Here is a 17,443-nt window from a genome sequence, read left to right on the forward strand (position 1 = left end):
ATGTCTATTCATACTATCCTAACTCGTCCTAATCATATAAAGTACCCACGGATCACTCTTAAGTGCATATGTATACAGTAATTATACTAAAAATTAAACACCGTTCGATACAAACTTTTTAATATTATTCTATATATATATATGGGCTCAACCCAAGAAATCAAGGCCCAAGATCAGCGATAGCCCAGCCCAACCCAATCTTCACCGAAGAACTGAAGGAACTCANTCACTCTTGTTGAAAATTATTACATGAACAAAGACTTTTACTTGGTCTGTCAAGTTACATGCAAATATTTGATAAGGGTAAATATCTACTTCCAGGTACATATGACAGTGACAGGGAAGCATTTGAACATGGTGATTGATTTGACAATGGTTACCTGCTATGAACAACTTTTTAGGAAACTGAGGGATGAAATGTTTCAAGCTGTGAAAGAGCTGTGGGGAGACAGGCCCAGATGGGATGTACTCTACCTTGACATTTCTAATGAAGCTCATTACTTGCTTGAAGATAAAATTCCTTGGGGGTGAGGGCCATTTGCATTGTCATTTATTTACGTATCTCTTCTTTCTCTTTGTTAATGACCTTCTTATCTCTTAATTTGATATGGTGAACTTGAAATACCAGTAATGCTTTTTTCCTCACTACCTGATTCCTCTGTGAAAATACAAAAGATAAAAGTTAACAACATCATTGTAGTGACAACATTAAAAAAGGAATATCCTTAATATGTTGTTCACGTGTCAAGAGGAGAGTGAGAGAAATGAGGAAGAGTATTACTAGTATTCCTTTATATTGTTGCCATTTGCCTTTCTGGGGGAGCCATGAAATGTCTATAGCTTTAGTTATGGGGAGCCGTTCTGGTCTTCTTTTCATTGAAACTGACCAATGCAGGTTTTGTAATGAGAATTTAGAAAGCATAGAAAAAGAGGCTAAATTTTCTTAATGTTTTTCTTAGCAAACAAACGCTAAGCAACTGTAGACTCAGACTGGAAATGGGTTTTATATCCATTGATGGATTTGATCAATTTGATTTTACTAGCTTTCATTTGGATATNGGATCACTCTTAAGTGCATATGTATACAGTAATTATACTAAAAATTAAACACCGTTCGATACAAACTTTTTAATATTATTCTATATATATATATGGGCTCAACCCAAGAAATCAAGGCCCAAGATCAGCGATAGCCCAGCCCAACCCAATCTTCACCGAAGAACTGAAGGAACTCAGCAGAACACTAGACACCTTCAATTCAGTCCCTCTCAAAATTTCCAGTTTCTCCACATCAAAGCAAACAAAACAAAATCACAAAAACAAACCTCTAAATTCTTCAATTCACCATAAAAAAAATCAACCATGTCCACTTGTTTCCTTCATTTCACTCCCATGGCGACTTCAATCTCATCTTCTTCCTCTTCATTTCCCTCTCGTAGAAGCAACCCGAGGCCTGTCAAGACTCTTTTTGCTGCTTCTTGTATTGGTTCCAAGGCCTCTGCTAAAATCCCCATGCCACCCATTAACCCTAAGGACCCCTTCCTTTCGAAACTCGCTTCTGTTGCTGCCAAATCTCCTGAAACGTTTCTTAACCGTCCTGTTAACCCCGACACGCCGCCGTATTTGGATGTCTTTGACTCTCCCACTCTTATGGCCACTCCTGCCCAAGTAAGCCCTCTCACGTAATTTAAAAAAAAACGGGTACTTTTATTTCTGTTATTTATTTACTTGGGTATCAACAAAGTCATGTTTTTTTTATGGATAGGTGTTGTAGGTTAAGATTTGGTATAAAGAAGACATATTTGTAAACTGTTAATCAATTTATTTATGGGTTTATGGAGTAGAGTTGATTTAGGTTGAAGGTAGAATTTGTTGTTTATTTATTTAGTTCTGTGTAAGCAGGTACTTAGCTTAGCATTAAAAAATTATGTAATTGTTATTTATTTGTAATTGTTAATCTATTTTAATCCTATGGTTTATGTAGTAGAGTTAGTTAATTAAGGTAAAAGTAGAGTTTAATATTGTGAATATAGCAAGTTTTTGTTTATTCTGCTGGATTAGAATGGTTAAATGAATACTGGTGGCAAATTTTGAAGACCCTTGATTGACCATTTGTGACAAATTACTTTTATGAGCTGCCCAAGTAAGCCTTTATAATTAATTTTAAAGAAATTGGGGTTTTATTTGTTTATTTGGGATGTTAAGTTCTTTATTAGCTTCTTGGCTAGCAAGAAATTTATGTTATTGTTGGCTTGGGTATTGTCACTTAGAGATTTGGTTTAAAGAAGACTTATATGTGATTGTTAATCTACTTTAATCTTAGGTTTTATGGAGTAGAGTTAATTGAGGTAGAAGGTAGAGTTTTTCATTGTCAACCAAAATTTGTTTATTTGGATTTCGAGGAGAGTTTATTTTACTCAAGAATTGTTAGCTGTTTTAAGCAAGTTTGTACTTTCTTATTTTGTTTTATTAATGTTTATGTTTATCTTTGAGTTAGGTGGAGAGATCAGTTTCATACAATGAACATAGGCCAAGGAGGCCGCCACCGGATTTGCCATCATTGCTTCTCCACGGTAGAATAGTTTACATTGGAATGCCGGTAAGTGGTTTGATTTAATATGTTCTCTTAATGCTTAAGTTTCTGTTTTTATAGAAAAGCTTGAGTCAAGTGATGTAGAACTATAGTAATATATGTTTCATAATGTTGTTGAGGCTGAGATATGCAGAATGTCTTCCATGTGTAGTGGTATAGATATATATAAATTGCTACAATCTGTCAGATTATAGAAGAGTTTTGTACTTAACCTATAGAATTTTTGTGGTGGGAACTAGAGTTATTTTCCTTATAAATGGGCCGAGCAAATTTGACATAAAACCATCTGATGAACTTGGATTTTTAAGGTCAGTGTGATTGCCGTATCTGCTGATTTGTCATTGAAATAGTATTTTTTCATCTTTTTTTTTTTTTTTTTTTTTAAATTTACTTCTTGATACCCAAAAACCTTCTTTCATGTTCACTAAGTTATAAATTGTTGGTTGTGATTATCTTCAGCTATCCTAGTGTCAATGTTTTTGCATTCTGATGCTACTTTATATATTTTATAAGAGTCATTATCACCTTCTTATAATTTCATTCCTCTCTGTTCAACAAGTTAACCATTTTATCCGCCCCAGTTGGTGCCTGCTGTCACAGAGCTTGTTGTTGCAGAGCTGATGTATTTGCAGTGGATGGATCCCAAAGAACCAATATATATTTACATAAATTCAACTGGGACAACTCGTGATGATGGTGAATCGGTAAGCTTTGCATCTGAATCCTAAAAAGCCTGTCTTTCTGTTTATTACATTAAAATTGGATATGAATAAAAAATAGATGGTGTTCTGTATGTGACTCATTGAAATTCACATAACATAATGCACAGCCTTTAGTGATGCACCTTTTTTTAACTCTTTTCTGGAAGAATGAATTTGGTGAGTTTAGAGTTTTTTCTGAAATAGATTTGGCTATTCTGTTTTGCAAGTTTGGTGCATTAGATCTGATTGTGAACATGTTATATGTGTTGGAAATTATATTTCTGATACATCTATCTATTTGATGATGAATCACCTGACAATTTATAATTTGGATTTTCTGAACTGATACCAACTTTGTCATGAGTATGTCGGGCAAACCTGGATCAGATCAGCTTTTAGAACTAAGAGATTATATGTTCATATAGCCTTTATAATTGTTGCCGATTCTTAGCTGTTGCATACCATTTTCATCAGTAATGCCTTTTCTTTTATTAACATTTTCATTTAATCAAAATGCTTACTATTCAGGTTGGGATGGAAACAGAAGGTTTTGCCATTTATGATGCTATGATGCAGCTGAAAAATGAGGTGAGTTCCTCTTTTGTGAAAGGATTTGATTTTTCTCATTTGTATCATATTTCTGGTGATAACAGTGATTATGCTACTGATGTGACGCGATTTAATGTGGATGGAAGTGTCTTAGCAATTAATGTAGATTGTGATGGCTATCCTCGTTTAATGCAACGGAGATATAAACAGTCATTTTCTTGATCCCCCTGGATGTTTATGATATAGTTCCTTTCATGAAAGAAATAGGGTTTCATCACTTATGAATTATGATTCAAGTGTTTTTCCTGTTACATATTTGTTCCCTGTTACATATTTGTTCTTTTTATGTAGATACATACGGTTGCTGTTGGAGCTGCTATAGGCCAGGCTTGTCTACTGCTAGCTGCAGGAAGCTCGGGAAAACGTTTTATGATGCCTCACGCCAAAGGTTTAACAAATTGTTTAACTTGTGATCCTATGCTTTTGATGCTTTTATCCTTTCCTTTGTCTGATTACTAATGGTCACACAAGTTCTATTTCAGCCATGATTCAGCAGCCTCGTGTCCCTTCATCTGGGTTGATGCCTGCTAGTGATGTTCTTATTCGTGCAAGAGAGGTTAGTTGTCTCTATTATAATGTATTTTCAGGCATATATAATGAAATGAAGAACAACAGCTATAAGGTTCAGTGTATTCCTCTTTCCTTTTGTTTAATCTCTAATTTCTTTTGTCTCATCATCAGATTTTGCTATTTAATGTGATTACTGTTCGGAGTCATTTTGTGCTCAATTTCTTTGCTTCTTTAATTGCTAACTGTTGTATAAGTTAAGAAAACTGTTTTTAGAAATTTATTCTGTTAATTGTTTTTTGCAGGCTATAACAAACAGGGACACTCTTGTAGAACTTCTGGCGAAGCACACTGGAAATGTATGGTTCATTGCGTTAAACCTTGTTGTGAATGAATGTTAATTAGGAAAAATTAGGGAGCTAATCGTATAACTTGCAATCTTTCAATAGTCACAGGAGGCAGTTGCAAATGTTATGAGAAGACCATTTTATATGGATTCTACTAGAGCTAGAGAATTCGGGGTCATTGACAAGGTAACTTTATAGACAAACGTTTGAGGTTTTTGACATTTCACATACGTTGTGTTTGCTTGTGACTGAGCTAATACTTGATTATGGGGTCCAGATTCTGTGGCGTGGTCAGGAAACAATCATGGCAGATGTTGCACCCCCAGAGGCGTGGGACAAGAATGCTGGCATTAAAGTCGTGGATGGACTTTAATTTTTCTTAAGCCAATATATCATAAGAAGTAAATTTCTCTTCTCTCTTTTTTCTTTCCTATACCATTGCCGTTTGTGGCGCGAACTATGAAATAAAGTTAGGCCACAATGTGTTTTTCTGCCCTATGAAATGGAACTAAACTGCTCTCTGTAGATTCTTACGTAGGAAGTCATGAATTCATCTTGAAGGAGCTAGATTGTGGTGGTTTACTCGATAATGAATTGGCATTGAAGTTTTGTCTCATCTGCAGGTGTTATGACATATTATTCGGCGAGAGCCTTAAACATGCAACAATATAGCAATCTTCGCAAGCTATACCCAGAACCTTATAGCCAGAACCGGTTGCAGATTGATCTTCAGTCTTATGACCTTATCATGAACAATAGTTAGCTTGTACAAAGCCAAGTTGACAAAGAAGTCAATGCAACAATGACACTATTAAGTTTTGCATTGGAGTTACACATAATGTCATAGATTATGTTCAGGTTTGCGATGATTCGACTTTTCGTATTCTTCTTGTATAACCTCGATGAAAAATTTATTTCTTCAAAAAAGAAGAGGAAAAAAAAAAAAATCGATCTTTTTTCTGGTATAATTCCATCTGTTTGCTCATCCCTTGTTATTGTGAATGATTCTTGGGTCAATATGAAGACATTAGAGACTCAACCAAATTTGATGAATAGAAGAAATATATGAACTTGTTTTATTTGCGTCCCTGTGCTTTTTGCTTACTGATATCAAGGACTTCCGTTTAAAACACTATAGTTTCACTCTTTACACTTAACAGAATAGGTGAGAAAAGACAATAATACCCTTAAATTACAATAATTTGTTCAGTGTGAATTTGAAACAAAATATTTAAATCTTAAAAAAAAGTTGTTACTTGTTTTTCGTGTTTTATTAGAAGTGTTTTGAGTCGTAGTATTACCCATTGTAGCTATTTAATTATATGATTTAAGGGTATTATTGTCTTTTGACACTTATTGGGTTAAGTGATGGTACTAAAATTATAGTATATCAAATGACTCTGCTTACAAAAGTAAGCAGAAACCATAGGGACGGCATTGAATTCTGAATTGTTCCAACTTAAGAATCATCCCTAAGGTTTGGAAAAGAACATATTCATCCAAACAAATCTGAAAGTGACACTGTAGTCCCCAATTGCAATTAGATTATAGACGTCTCACGTCTCCCATTTAACTCAGCAAGGGCAATATTGTCTTTTAAGCCAACCCAATATATAGTATGATTTAAACTTCCGTGTGGAGACGCTGGAGAGGGAGACGAGATGCGGCACCTCCCAATTTCAATACGATTCATGATATTTCTCTCTCTTACCATTACACCTCCAGTTTCAGCTTCACTCTTCTTCTGCAAACTCCCCTCTCCTCCCGTCCCAAAGGCCACACCCTCCGATCTCCTCTCTCTCCTCGGTCCCACCCGCCACTCCGTCAACCCTCTCGTTGCCCGAGAGCTCAGCTCCTGCTTCAAGTTCCTCGTTCCATTTACTCCCCGTAAAGAATTTGAAGGCTTCTCCATTGGACGCACCTTGAATAATATAAAGAAGGTTACGAGCCGAACGGACAAGGAGAATGAGCTCGTTTGGTGGCCCCCCGAGGCCGTTCTTGAGCTCGCTCGGCTCGCCGTTGATTCCGGCGGCGACCCTGATGCTATTTATCAAGCTCTTGACCCTACCATGTTCACTGTGAGTTCTCGTTTCATTGCGTTTCTTTGCTTGATTACATATGTAGGTTTTGTTACTGTTTTATTAAGGCAATTGGGTTGGTCTCAATTGGGGTTTGGGACGAAATTAGTAAATTTTGGTACATTTTTTAGTAACATTTGGTTACCAAATTCTTGGTTGTTAAGGAAGTGAAATGATGTTTCACTTTTCTAGAGATTTATTGTATTAATGTTTGTAATTGATTGGAACGTATGATCTCTACAACTTTGGTATGCAAAGATATTTTTCATTGAGTAATGTGATAGGTACCTGATGTTGAATGTTCGAAAGAGAATCGATGTGAGCTAACTAGAACACCCTACGGGAGACAATTCATAAGTGAGGTTAGCTTCAAACATCAAAGGTTTTGTCCTTTTATTGATTATTTTCTGCCTTTTGTGACTTGCATCTCTTGTTGGATTGCAGGAGTTGAATTCATATCTCGGGTATTTATTTGAACTTATTGTTGCTCGAGGTCCTGATGTTGGGTTGAGTGTGTCACTGGATCGCTATGATTTATTTCATGGTCACCTCTTTCTTGCCACGGAAACTGGAAGGCTTGGTATCTTGTAAGTTAGCATCTTTCTCATGGCTCTGGCCATAATTATGATATTTAAAAATTGTTCATGTTTGGATAACAAAATCAAATGCTGAATGGTTCACACACAAATAATCAACTTGTAAAAACTTGATTCAAGAAGATGTTAGATGACAAGCTGTTTAACCTTGGCAGGTCATCAAGAAGACTATGTGCTAGCAACGTTGGAGCAAATTTTTTAGGTTTCTCATTGATTTAGGGGTCAACTTTTCAAGAGCTAGCCAATCTTAATTTGTCTAAATATAAATTGAACTTTCAATGAGTTAAAACAGAACCAGAAATAAATTGAACAATAATTGGTCAATGCTTGTTTTGAGAAGGCTTGAGCTAAAAGAACCTTGATTAAGTTTGAGGGATGGAAGCTAGATGACCAATTAGTTCGCTACTTGCTAAATCCTATTGATTAATAGATCATTAACTACCAAATTGCAGTGCAGAATTTGTGTTGTATTTCTGTTTGTCTTAGTTTAGCTCATCATTAGTTATATTAGATTCACAAAATGGCCAATTCTTTGTTAGTGCTTGTGCCATAATTTAAAAGCTCTATTATTTTCATTGCATCTCCTGACTTCACGACACTAAAAATTGCAGATTCCATGCTAGAGAATACCCAGCATATGACAAAGAATGGTTTCCCTATAATATGGGTTATTGCCAGAAAGGTAAAGTTTAATGGGTAGTATTGTTAGTTTATGTCTACACGGTCCTTTTCAGATCTCCTACATATTAATATTAGGTTGTCTAGTGAGAGAGTTATAGGCGGTGCATTTGGTTAGAAATGATCATTATTAATCAATTCAAATCTCTTTGTTGGTAAGTAGGTGAAACAAAAGTATTCAGTAAAAATTTATAAAAGAAAAACTAAGATATAGGCTTCCAGCCGATTTTCTTAAATAAGTATGATTTGATCATGCTACTTTTAGAGAAGAAAAAAGTTCTTCGGTCAAGTTATTCTTCTTCCTTCCTGAGCACAAAAGAAAATTTTAGATTGTGAAAGTAATATTAAAATATATTCTAGCCATGCTGTTGTGTGGTTTATATGCTTATAGCACTTGTTTTCCTTTAGGGTCCAATGTAACATATGACAATTCAATGAACATGAGAAATATTCTCTGGCTTGCCCCATTGCCAAGGAACTCCACAAAAGGTTGGCTGGCCCCAGGTACTTTGTTCAACTCTTATTCGATTTAGCTGATGTTACTGAAATGTAAATGAAGAATCCATCCCTTATCGATTTTGTTTGATTTCGCCTTGTTCTTGATGTACCAGGAGTGTTGGTTGTGCTGGATGCTCGCCCTGACGGAATTATATACAGAGATCTCATACCAGAGTATGTGAATTTTGCGAGGACCATATATGAAGGTTTGTGTCAATCATTTACTATTCACTTCACCGAGTTGTACATATATACACTGTTATTCCTCAAATTTTAATTTGTAAAGTTTTTAACAAAAGAAAAGTTACTGGATACTTGCCAGATGATCTGGGGAATGTTGCGGTTGATGTCAACTACTTGAACGTTGGGCAAACAGTGCCAGATTACCAAATTTTCATTTGCTGATCTCTTTCTCAAAGTGGGCAGCAGCTCTGGCGTCAAGCTTTACTGTACAGTAAACCCGCCATAGTAACGATTTTTGGTATTGGTGTAGTAACGTTATCGGATCAATATTATGGAATTTGCCTTGCTTTACAACTTACAAGCCTTTTTTGTGTTGTGCAAATTGGTTTACCACTTGTTCCAATAGCTCTAGTTTCTGAAATATTTGTCAATAATTGTTTCGAATTTGTTTACCATTTGAAAGAAAATTAGAGTTATCAAGGCTCCGTTTGGTTCAAGATTGGGAATACTATTCTTGGTATTCCCAAAAAAGTTAAACAGTAAAATACCCAAAATCNGGGGGGGGGGGGGGATATAGATTTATGAACATGCCTCAAAATTGACAAATCAACCCTTTCTCGTTTCTCATTTAGCATATTTATCAAAATCACTAAACTCTCATTTACTCATGCATCTCATGTTAATCTCAACTAACATATATAAGTCAAGAACATACCACATATGTGCTTATAAATCATGCATATATGCCATAATATTCAAAAATCACATCCAGGGGTGAAATTGGAAATTTCCAAACATGTTTCAAAACTGACAGTTTAACCCAGATTAAAAATTAGTTCAACATCACATTACCATAGCATATGTCCAACACTAATCATAAGATATATATACCACATTTCATATAAAAGCAAATCATGCCAAAACGTATGAAATTCCATGCAAAATGGGGGTAGAATGCAAGTTTTAAAACATACTTTCAAAGCTGACGAATGCTCCCCTTCTCTTTTTTTTTTTTTTACCAAGAACCCATTTAACAATTTAACAGCGAGCCTCAACACTCCGCATTATTAAAAATCTGCACTAATCCTCCCTTTAATTGTGCATTTCCTCTCTTCCAGATTTTTCAACAAGACAAGACAATTAATGATAAAGACACATGCATGTTTTTGACAAAAATAAAGGAAAAAGCACATTTAAAACTCACTTACTGCACACGTCAACATCCCTTCTCTAACTACTCACTTTCTTCCTTTTTACCAACCATTACATTCATCTCTACCCAGGTAAGACTACGTTTCCAAGCCTTTGACAAGCAAAGCTTACCCAAAACTCAACTCAGTTGACAACCTCTCAATAACCCAATACACTTTCCAGCCAAATTATCTTAACTCCCATCATTTTAAAACAGCATTCAATCTATTATCACAAAGACATTCCAGTCGATTACATGTAATCAAAGTATCCAGCCACCATCACAATTTAGTGAAACAACCAAATGCATGCAAATTCAAATAGCAAGCAAATCATCCACTTTAAAATCTGTCCGAAAACATACAGAGAAGGTAAATCAAGCAAGCTTCACATTTAGCTCAAACCTCATCAAAACACAACCATGGCATACCACAATTAACATGCAAGCATAGATCTGAAATATTTTTTAAGGAAAGTTTTCATTAAATCCACTCACCATTCAGCTCAACCAAACTTCCAGCAAGCTTCCAACATTCCCCCCTCCCCCCCCCACCCCCCCCCCCCCCCCCTCCAATCCCGAGCTTAGATCTGGGTTAATCTTGCTCGGTTTTTGCTCTCTCCACCGATTCCAGATCACTCTCACTCCTCTGGCTGAACCTCACACTCTCTTCTTTCTTTTTTTTTTTTTTTTTTTTGTTTTTTTTCTCTCTTTTCTTCCTCTCCGTGTTTTCTTCTCTCCCAGTCTCCTCTTCCTTCATCTGGGCGAAAATCAGCCTTTTTATATTTTAGTCTTTCTAGAATTAGCTTCTGCCCCTAGATTACAGATAATTCCGGTAAACCCTGCCACATCAGCTTTTCGTTCAAAAACCTCCAGATTTTGCCCCTTGTTACATGCAAACCCAGCAGCTCCTTTCTTGCAATTTCATTCCCAATAAACTTTTAAAAACTAACAGAAATGCCCTTCCATAAAAATAAAATCACAAAGAATAGGTAATATATATTAATTAATAAAAAAAAAAAACGGGGTTTCACAATTGACTTGTTTTATCTTCCATTGTTATTTGAGCGTTATTAGTTATTACTGGTAAATTCCTGTGAATATTTCTTTATTGTATCTGCAAATATCTTCGATTCAGTTTCTTCTGCTTGCATAATCTCATCTCAAATTTAGATTTGTAGCCCAGATGGGAAAATTGTACGTCTTGTTGGTTCGAGTTCACATTTCTAGTATAAGCTTGCTTACATTAATAGATCTGCTTTCTCTAGTTATCTTTTCCATTTTGATGTGAATATATATTACACCTTGCTTCTTTCAGGGTATGGACATAGCTATTTCAGAGTTGAATGGTGGTGGGTGGGTTCACATCTTCCCAGAAGGCAGTCGTTCGGGAGATGGTAGGGAAACCATTGGGTCTTCCAAGAGAGGTGTTGGGAGGTAAGAATTTGTTGCGAGATGTGTTATTTTTATTATGTACTTGTCGAAGAGGAGGGTCCCAATGTTGTTTCATGTGCTTAACATTATTCTTTTGCTAATGAGACATTTTGGAACTATTTAATTCTGCTTTCTGTTGTGTGATTTGCTCCACTTTTTCCTTGAGTGGATTATATTTAACAGTTGTATGTTATAATGTTAATGCTCAATAGGTTAGTCCTAGATGCTGACAACGTACCAATGGTTGTCCCATTTGTGCATACTGGGATGCAGGAAGTCATGCCTATTGGTGCTACCTTTCCAAGGATTGGCAAGACAGTAAGTAGTCCTTCTTGCTGTTGCATAGAAAGTTCTCTAACTCCATTTTAGTTAATTGCTGCAATAGATGTTCACATTTGGTGGATTGAAATAAAAGTCTCTGTTTTTTCAATCTTATTTATTCAACGTGCTGAAAAAAAGAAAAAGAAAAGGATGGTAATTGATTTTTGATTGTATGGTCACCAAATTCATTTTCTGCTCTTTATCAACCCTCCCTCTCTTTCTGAAGGTCGAGAAACACTACAGTTGCCTTTATGTAGGAAGTAGTTTGATACCATTGTACCATGTGGCTTGTAAATTAATAATGGTGATGCTGATACTTTGCTGAGGATCACTGTTATTCAATAGTCTAACCTTTTATTGACCTTTTCCGGGCCCACTTTCTGAATCATTCTTCTGCCCTATATGTTTTTTTTTCTAATTTTATAACTTCTAAACTATTTCATACGCCCAAATTTTGTAGGTAACTGTACTTATCTGTGACCGATCGAGTTTGATGATTTGCTTAATGAGGAACAAGTAGAAAATGTATCAAGAGGAAAGCTTTACGATGCTGTAGCTTCAAGGATTGGTCATCGACTGCAACAGTTAAAAGTCCAACTGTCCAAGTCGACAGACTAGCTCTTGAGCAACCAACTGCCGAACGTGCAGCTGAGATCCTGCAACAGTTTGACTGGGAACCATTCGGCATCCGGAATCACGCATTAATATTTATTTATATTCTTATGATCAGTGTTATGAAAATGGGACCGTTTGATTGGGAACCGGCGTCATCTTCGGCCTGGTTTCTCTTAAAAACTGGTATTTTTAATCAAACTGGATAGAGTAGCGGTTGGACCATCGAATAATGTCAAATCGTGGCCCAATTGCGAGTCAATCTCGTGGGATTCCGGCATCATTCAAGGGAGATAACACCACCATAAGACTTGATGGCATCTCTATGACAAAACCCATCTATTTTCAGTGGCCGCCATCTAGTCTTTCGTCACTTGCCATCCACCTATCGTTCACACAACCGTCGGCCTTCCTTCTTGATTCCGGCAAATTCTGACGCCATTAGAACTCTCTAATACCACCATAACATTTGTTATCACCTCTACATAAAAAACCCCATCATTTCAAACTTCGATTGACCGTCGATCGCCATCCACCTATTGTTCATGCCACCGTCGATCTTTTTTCTTGATTCTAGCAAATTTCGATGCCGATAGAACTCCTTGACACCACTATAAGATTCGTCGGCACCTATACATCGAAAGACCCATGATTCCAAAATTCGATTGGTTGTCAATCGTCACTGCCACCACCACTCACCAGTCTCTTCATGCAACAGTAGGGATGGGCATAAAGCCCAGCCCCACGGGGACCTGTCCCGAACGGGGCAGATTTCCCCAAATTTTTTGGGCTTCAGGCCTAGATCGGGCCCAAGATTGGCCCCCGGAATTCGGGGACGGGCCGAGGCTGGGATAGGTTTGCCCCGCCCCGTCCCCAACCCATATTTTATATATATACAGTAAAACCTCTCTATAGTCATAATGGTGGGACTAACTAATTTTATTACTATAAAGAAGTTATAACTTAATAGATGTATAGTTACAAAAATTTCTTATTTTATAATTCATGTTTTTGTAGTACAATATTAGGATTTCAATTAATGTTTTAACAGTATTAGGATTTCAATTCAGCACTTCAATTGCTTACTTTTGAAACTGATAGAAGATTTTGTCTTGGAACCAATAAAGATAAGTGTTCTTGATGAAATTGTAAATGCAATTGTTGCATGGTCAAAATAATTTGAAGTCATAGACAATTGCCAATTATTTTAAGCATTACAAAATCAGGACCCCCGATGTCAATTAATTGCAAGTTACAAATAAAGTGGATAAAGAGAATCAAAGAATCATAGTAGAATGGAGTGATCAGATTTGACAACTTCACTACACTAATCGAATGGATATTAATGTCTTCCTCAATTATCCAAATGAGCAANTAGTCTACTGTTATTTTTGTTAGGTTAATCTTTATGGTTTGGTGATTACTTTAATACTGAGTTATGGAATATTATTGTCTATGAAGTTTAACGGATATTACATTTTTTTTTTTTTTTAAGTATTTGTTTATGATTTGTGTTATTATTATTAGATTGATTCTAAAGCAGATACGTGAAAAGATAGTTAGAAGAAAAAAAATAAAGGTTAACATGTAGCTTTCTGAACTCGAACTTGTGATACATCAGTTTATTTTTTATCTTTGTTTGGTTTGTGGTGTGGAAAATCTGATATAAGATCTGGTTACACGTTGAGAATCTTGCTTACAAAAAGTTGTTAGGGTATGGAATTTTCATTTTTTTATTTTCATAACTCAGAAATGCGCCTAATCCATATGGTGAATGTGAGTTCAAATTTAGGTCTTGTGGAATCCTAATGTGGAAGTGGGAACACAGTGACAATTGTGGATCTCTTTGAAGCTAAAGTTATTTGATGCATATAAATTTTACTTGTATCAGTCTTTATCTCTACATTTCTTGATATTCTTGTTTTGTAAGTGCAGGTGTTGGTAACATCATATGGTGAGCTTGATAAGAATAAGTATCTTGATCCGAGGACTGCGCAGGTTGCTATAGTTGACCATATTAAACAGGTAAGTTGTGATCTCTTTAAAGAATCCTGCACTTTTTATATTATAAGGTAGTGCAAAAGAATAAGAGTATTACTTATCTTAAGGAAAGGGGAAGCACTATTATTCCATTTCAGGATCTATGGTAAAATATGGAATCTTAATAAATAAATCAATGAAGAGAAAATATTAAATCAAAATGAGAAGTATACCATATTGAAAATTCATTAGTTGCTTACTATTCATTTTTGTTGAAGTAATGAGATGTGTATGTTGATGAGGAACTATATTTTTTGATTGCCCATTTTTTATGTCATGTTGTGCTAAATTGGTTCAGGTTTGTACAGAAGTGAGACCTGCAGCTGATGAGGAACTTCCTTCTCCATATATTGAGGAATTCCGGTATGCCTTATTATTCTCTTATATAGATGTTTTCTGAATTGCTTTGTACTAGTTCTGTTTAAATTGTATGAAATTTAAAATTAAGGCAAGAAGGTAGGCGTCCAAATTATTACATGTGTTATATTATTTGCTTCTCACTGTTATTGCTTCTATTTAGTTCACATGCCTTTTTGCATTTCTTCAACTAGCCTTTCTGAACTCAAATTGTCAAAAGTGTTTGGTCTGAAATCTTACTATCTGGAGGTTTTGTAAATTCAGACTTATGTTTGTTGTGCAACCATGATTTTGTGAATGTTGATTTTTTCCTAACCTATTGTTCCTTCAGCTCCATGTTGGCATGTCTGCAATCCAAGCTTATGTGCCAAATATTATGTATGTTCCTGAGGTTTATTTACTAAAAGGCTGTACTCTTACGTGCTTGACCAAGTTGTGGCTAATCTTTTATTTTGCTAGGTATGCTCTGGATGCAGAAATACTTAGATATGTTGGTGAAGCTTATCCAAAAGGTGTATGTTCAGTTTATTGTACAAAGGGAAAAGATGTGGAAGGAGCAGGATTTGGTTTTGAGCTTCTTGTGGTGATTTCTGCTGCCAAACTTAGCCCACAGAACTTTTGGTGTGTAAAATCTATCCAATCATAGTAATTGTTTGATACTCTTACTTCGGCACTGTGGTTAGCTTTGGGAGATTTTATACCATGTAAACACCTACTTGTGTGGGTGTCTCTTTCATATTATTAATTAATATTATATCTATCAGTTACAAAAGATAAACATCTTTTATTAATCTTTACATTATTTTACTGGAATATGAACAGCAATGGAAGTTGGCGGTCAATTTGGAACATTGAGTTCAACGATGATGCACAAGTGCTTGAAGTAACAGGCAAGTTGCAGGTATTTGTAACGATTTTGTGTTTTTCATTACATATTTGTGCCTTTTCCTTTTCTAATTCTCCTCAATTCTCATCCACGTGCTTATATATGCCTATACTTTGTTAATTCTTCTTGTTTTCAGGTGGGTGCCCATTATTTTGAAGAGGGAAATGTGCAGTTAGATGCAAAACATGAATGCAAAGATACAACAATTTTTCAGGTCAGGTCACAAAACTTACGCGTACATGATCACATCCTATTTATGATGTACCCCTTCTGTCTTTATAAGAAAAAACTAAAATTCAGGCAAAGTACTCGATTGTCCAAGTCAGTTAATGCAAGTGCATGTAACTTATTTGTGTGAGAGCTAACTAAGTGGTAGGATTTGCTAGATTTAGTATTAGTAGAACAGAAATACTTTTCCAATAAAAAAACTTCCAGAGACATACGATTTTCGCTTTTCGCAGACCCATGCTTATATTTTCCACAACATTATAGTTGAGCATTTTGTATAAATTTATTGTATGAGAACGGTATACCTTTTCTGTTACTTTATCTCATTATTTTTGTTTTATTTGTCTCAGTCCCCTGATGACTCTGCAATTTCCATAGCCCACATTATACGCCATCATGAGACAGAGTATCTGGCATCTCTAGAGGTTCTCGTTATGCCTCTTTTCTTTTTCAAATATTTGAATTTGTCAGTTTTTACTTAACATTTTACATTAACAGGCATCCTACTCAAATCTGCCAGATAACACATTCAAGGTATTATCTTGTTTGAGGACTATCTTTACTTAAATCCCAAAAGATTCTACCTAGGTTAAGCGGCCTGTGATTGATGATGCTTGTTGGCCCATTGTCCTCAAATTGTTTCTTTTTACTGCTATTAGCTGACTCAAACTAATAAAGGTTGCATTTTCTTTGTAATATGATGTGATAGCTAAGAAGTAAATTCATTTCTAGTACTAGAGTCATCTAATCCCTTAATATCGTGATGCAGGATCTTCGAAGGAAACTTCCCGTTACTCGTACCCATTTCCCTTGGCATAACACTACACAATTCAGCCTTACAAGAGAAATCTCAAAAGAACTCGGAATTGGAAAGTGAATATTACATCATCTCAAAAACCTAGCCATTATCTTGATGTGTAAAATTGAGTTAGTGAGTTTTCTTCCTATTGAAGATTTGCTTTCTTAAACATCATATTAATTCTTGGGAGAGTTTAGTTCCTCCCCCTTCCTCACCTCAAATTTGGTCATTTCGCCATTTTCCATCAATTGTTCTCTGTCAATAGTGTTCTCAATTTTGATGTGTAGTTTTTGTATCGTGTTACTGACGAGTCGTATCGTGTATAGTAGTAATTTTTTTTTTCAATGACATTATTTTTCCCTTTTGATGTTTGTAAAGTTTGTGATCTTAATGTACTTGTAGACTCTGTTTGCCTGGTATATCCTAAAATTATTTTGTCGTTTGTTTCCTTCGAAGAGTTTGTGGGATGCCCATTTGATTTATTGTGCTTCATTTAGAGCTATGAATTAGGGTTTTCATGCAAAAAAGCAAAGCTATGAACAAATGCTTGTTTTAGTAATTTATAATTGTAAGTTTTGGGTTTTAGTTAATTTATTTTAGTAATATTATTGATTTGCGATGAGATCAATCATGATTCAAGAGTTGAGATAGTGTTAAACCCGTCTAATTAATTCATCGTACCTATGATATGAAGAAACTGGCTCAGGTAATGAAGGTATCGCAAAAGAAAAAAAAAAAAAAAAGATTATAAAAATCTTTGAAAGACAGAACCAAAAAGAATAAAAAT

At 35.5% G+C, this 17,443-nt stretch overlaps 4 protein-coding genes across 6 annotated transcripts; all 4 read left to right on the forward strand.

Annotated features, from left to right (window-relative positions):
• The first annotated feature begins 1,262 nt into the window (after positions 1–1,262).
• On the forward strand, positions 1,263–5,813 carry LOC116108341 (ATP-dependent Clp protease proteolytic subunit-related protein 3, chloroplastic). Of its 3 annotated transcripts, none has more exons than XM_031394587.1 (10): positions 1,263–1,668; positions 2,498–2,599; positions 3,175–3,297; positions 3,823–3,882; positions 4,195–4,291; positions 4,386–4,459; positions 4,716–4,769; positions 4,860–4,943; positions 5,035–5,158; positions 5,381–5,807. In XM_031394587.1, the coding sequence occupies exons 1-9, from the start codon at positions 1,363–1,365 to the stop codon at positions 5,128–5,130; spliced, it is 996 nt and encodes a 331-aa protein (XP_031250447.1). In that variant the 5' UTR covers positions 1,263–1,362; the 3' UTR covers positions 5,131–5,158; positions 5,381–5,807. The 3 variants fall into 3 exon arrangements, with proteins under 3 accessions (XP_031250447.1, XP_031250450.1, XP_031250449.1); XM_031394590.1 differs by having other exon boundaries at positions 1,363–1,668; positions 5,284–5,813; XM_031394589.1 differs by having other exon boundaries at positions 1,363–1,668; positions 5,296–5,812.
• Positions 5,814–6,245: 432 nt separating this feature from the next.
• On the forward strand, positions 6,246–9,240 carry LOC116108354. Its single transcript, XM_031394603.1, has 7 exons — positions 6,246–6,835; positions 7,120–7,197; positions 7,280–7,422; positions 8,043–8,113; positions 8,518–8,613; positions 8,721–8,813; positions 8,930–9,240. Exons 1-7 carry the CDS (start codon positions 6,419–6,421, stop codon positions 9,010–9,012), a joined length of 981 nt encoding a protein of 326 aa, XP_031250463.1. The 5' UTR covers positions 6,246–6,418; the 3' UTR covers positions 9,013–9,240.
• Positions 9,241–11,300: 2,060 nt separating this feature from the next.
• Positions 11,301–12,555, forward strand: LOC116108324 (tafazzin). Its single transcript, XM_031394572.1, is given in 5 exon segments — positions 11,301–11,416; positions 11,626–11,731; positions 12,195–12,210; positions 12,213–12,325; positions 12,328–12,555. Coding segments are annotated over 5 exon segments (579 nt in total).
• Positions 12,556–12,578: 23 nt separating this feature from the next.
• On the forward strand, positions 12,579–17,139 carry LOC116108325 (F-actin-capping protein subunit alpha). The gene is made up of 9 exons (XM_031394573.1): positions 12,579–12,771; positions 14,277–14,371; positions 14,685–14,749; positions 15,203–15,364; positions 15,566–15,644; positions 15,766–15,843; positions 16,208–16,282; positions 16,356–16,391; positions 16,627–17,139. The coding sequence occupies exons 1-9, from the start codon at positions 12,579–12,581 to the stop codon at positions 16,732–16,734; spliced, it is 891 nt and encodes a 296-aa protein (XP_031250433.1). The 3' UTR covers positions 16,735–17,139.
• Positions 17,140–17,443: the final 304 nt, after the last annotated feature.

The sequence above is a fragment of the Pistacia vera genome, unplaced genomic scaffold (genome assembly GCF_008641045.1).
Source record: "Pistacia vera cultivar Batoury unplaced genomic scaffold, PisVer_v2 Contig562, whole genome shotgun sequence".
In the NCBI taxonomy this organism is placed as follows: domain Eukaryota; kingdom Viridiplantae; phylum Streptophyta; class Magnoliopsida; order Sapindales; family Anacardiaceae; genus Pistacia; species Pistacia vera.